The 2,593-nt window shown below is 38.7% G+C and overlaps 1 protein-coding gene across 1 annotated transcript; it reads right to left on the reverse strand.

Annotated features, from left to right (window-relative positions):
- Positions 1 to 933: 933 nt before the first annotated feature.
- Positions 934 to 1,895, reverse strand: LOC106677782 (cuticle protein 18.6-like). Its single transcript, XM_014415898.1, has 2 exons — positions 1,809 to 1,895; positions 934 to 1,650 (listed from the first exon to the last, which is right to left on the reverse strand). Exons 1-2 carry the CDS (start codon positions 1,818 to 1,820, stop codon positions 982 to 984), a joined length of 681 nt encoding a protein of 226 aa, XP_014271384.1. The 5' UTR covers positions 1,821 to 1,895; the 3' UTR covers positions 934 to 981.
- Between the last annotated feature and the right edge of the window lie 698 nt (positions 1,896 to 2,593).

Here is a 2,593-nt window from a genome sequence, read left to right on the forward strand (position 1 = left end):
ATTTTTTAAGATGGGTAGTAACTCCGCTTTCTTCCATTGTGCTGGGACATGGCTTTTCCACGTAAAATTTATAAATTTTAAAAGGATATCTTTAGCTTTCTCTCCTAAGTTTTTCAAGAATTCAGGCAATAGACCGTCTGGACCAGCACTTTTCCCCATTTTTAGTTTGCTCAGAGCAACATCCAGTTCCAATTTTGAAATGGGTGAACAGAAAAGCATGCTATTATCTAAATTTAAGCAACCCGGATTCTCATTGTATCCTTGTTTTATAAATAGTCATGAAACTGTACTTATCAATTTTATCAAGACCAATCATTATTTGCGGTTATTGAGATTTTTTCGTTACATACAAGAAAGGTTATTATTTGAATTTAAAGTCATTTGCTTATATATGGTAATTTCAACTTTAATAATGAAAAAATTAACAAGCTCAATGTAGCGAAGTAAAATCATTAATATGAAGGAAGTTATTGGGGGAATAATATCAGCTTCCTTCTTCTATCACAATTCCCATCTCTCAATATTTTCTCATGATGGGATTAATCCTTCAGGCTTATGCTAGATTAATTTTAATGTATATGAACTTATTTTTGATAAGTCTGCTTGATTAAGCTCTCTTTTATTATGAATTTTGATATACTTCTTTGCTAGTGATTTATATTTTTATGTAAACTGGTGGCCCTAAACGAAATAAGAGGCTTATTGTAGTTTTATGGAACCGTTAGAATTACATTTCCACTGTAAATATCAAAGTTCATTCACCTACGTACAGAACTAATTGTTGCACAACTATTGTTATTAAAAACCAGAAAAAGCAATTAGGAAGTATATAATTAATAGAAAAAGGATTACTAGTCGATATTAATGAGTGACTTTTTTGTATTATGAATCACAAAGGATGTAGTTTTTTCTGGATAATATATTACAAAAATGTACAATTAAAAAAAGTTTTTAATTAAAATAATTTAATAAACAATAAATTTAGTGGATGGTAACAGCAGCATGGTTGACGGCTGGGACGGCGGCTCTGAGAGCGGTGGCATAGGCTGGGGCGTAGCCGGAGTAAGCGAGGGCTGGGCGGGCGACGGCGGCGCGGTAGATTGGAGCAGCGCGGGCGGCCAAGACTGGAGCGGCAACGGCAGCAACTGGGGCGTGAGCGACGGCCACTGGGGCAGCGTGGGCGGCTGGGGCGTCCTTGTGCACGTTAGCGTTAAATCCGTTGATGGGGTCAGCGGTGTAGTCTACGGTCCTGATGGAACCGTCGGGTTCTGCCACGGAGTAGCTACCCTGGACGACATCTCCATCACGGGTCTCGGTCTGTCCCTTGGAGTCTCCGGTAATAGCGTCGTTTACGGAGTAGGAGAAAGAGTAGGATGGGTGTGGGTCGTACTCATCAGCGACGGCTACAGCGGGGGCGGCGTGGGCAACAGCAACTGGGGCATGGGCTACAGCGGCGACTGGAGCGTGAGCGACGGCGACTGGAGCATGGGCTACAGCGGCGACTGGAGCAGCATAAGCAGCGTAGGGCCTAGCGTAAGCAGCGTAGGGCCTGGCATAGGCGGAGTAGGCGAGGGGCCTGGAGTAAGCCAGGGGAGCCCTAGCGATGAGCTGAGCGGAGGCAACGCCGAAGACGGCAGCGATGAGGAGTACCTGCAATGGATGGTAATGATTATTTTAAAAGGTAATGACAGTCATTTCATTAATGAAAAATGTTATATAAGTTTGGGTTGTTAAGTTTTATAACTTTAAAGTTGAATTGGTTGGTACGTTTTTAGAAATGTGAATTAAATAAGTTATCAGACACTCACGAGACGAGCCATGTTTGAGAATTGGTGAGAATCTGGAGCAGGGATGAGCTCCCGCTCTTTTATATCTGCCCGATATTTTTGGCTAAGGTCATCATCCCACCATATAAGGTCGTACCCGTCATCCCAGTCTCGTTAATCTTATTTTAATTCTCGAAAATTCAGGTATTCCCAACCGACCTTACTCTCACTTGGTACATTCGATTACTGGAGAAACGATTTAAGCAGATTACATTTTATCTGGTGCTGGTAAACTTGAATCATGAATCATGAATTCTGTAATCAATGATGATACTTAACATCATATATTAGATTATTAACATCATAATCTGTCATCCATTATAGAATTTTATATAATCTTTTATGTTCTTAAATTTAATCATTTGAATAAATGTGAGCGAGGAAAGAAAATTGGGATTGAATTTTTTTTCGTTCAAACCTGTGGATGGGCATGTTTCTATTAATTATTAAGTTAACTATTGTATCAGCAAATGGACTAAATTAATTTTTCACCTAAAACGTTGTTGTCTATTCATTTTATTTTAACATTAGATTTACTCTATATATTTTACACAAAGAAATCTAGTTTCTTCCTGCTATAACTATGGCATTTGATGTGCTACCTTCTCTTTAATTCATTCTAAATATCCCCGATATCATGCTTGTTCGTATAAACCATGTAATATTATCTAGAATGTCTCTTCAACGCACAAAATTGATAAAGCTTCATACTTTAATATAATGACTACATTTAAGTAACAGTTTACGTTATAAGTAATTACGTTGAC

The sequence above is a fragment of the Halyomorpha halys genome, unplaced genomic scaffold (assembly GCF_000696795.3).
Source record: "Halyomorpha halys isolate HHAL.00 unplaced genomic scaffold, Hhal_1.1 Scaffold107.1, whole genome shotgun sequence".
In the NCBI taxonomy this organism is placed as follows: Eukaryota; Metazoa; Arthropoda; class Insecta; order Hemiptera; family Pentatomidae; genus Halyomorpha; species Halyomorpha halys.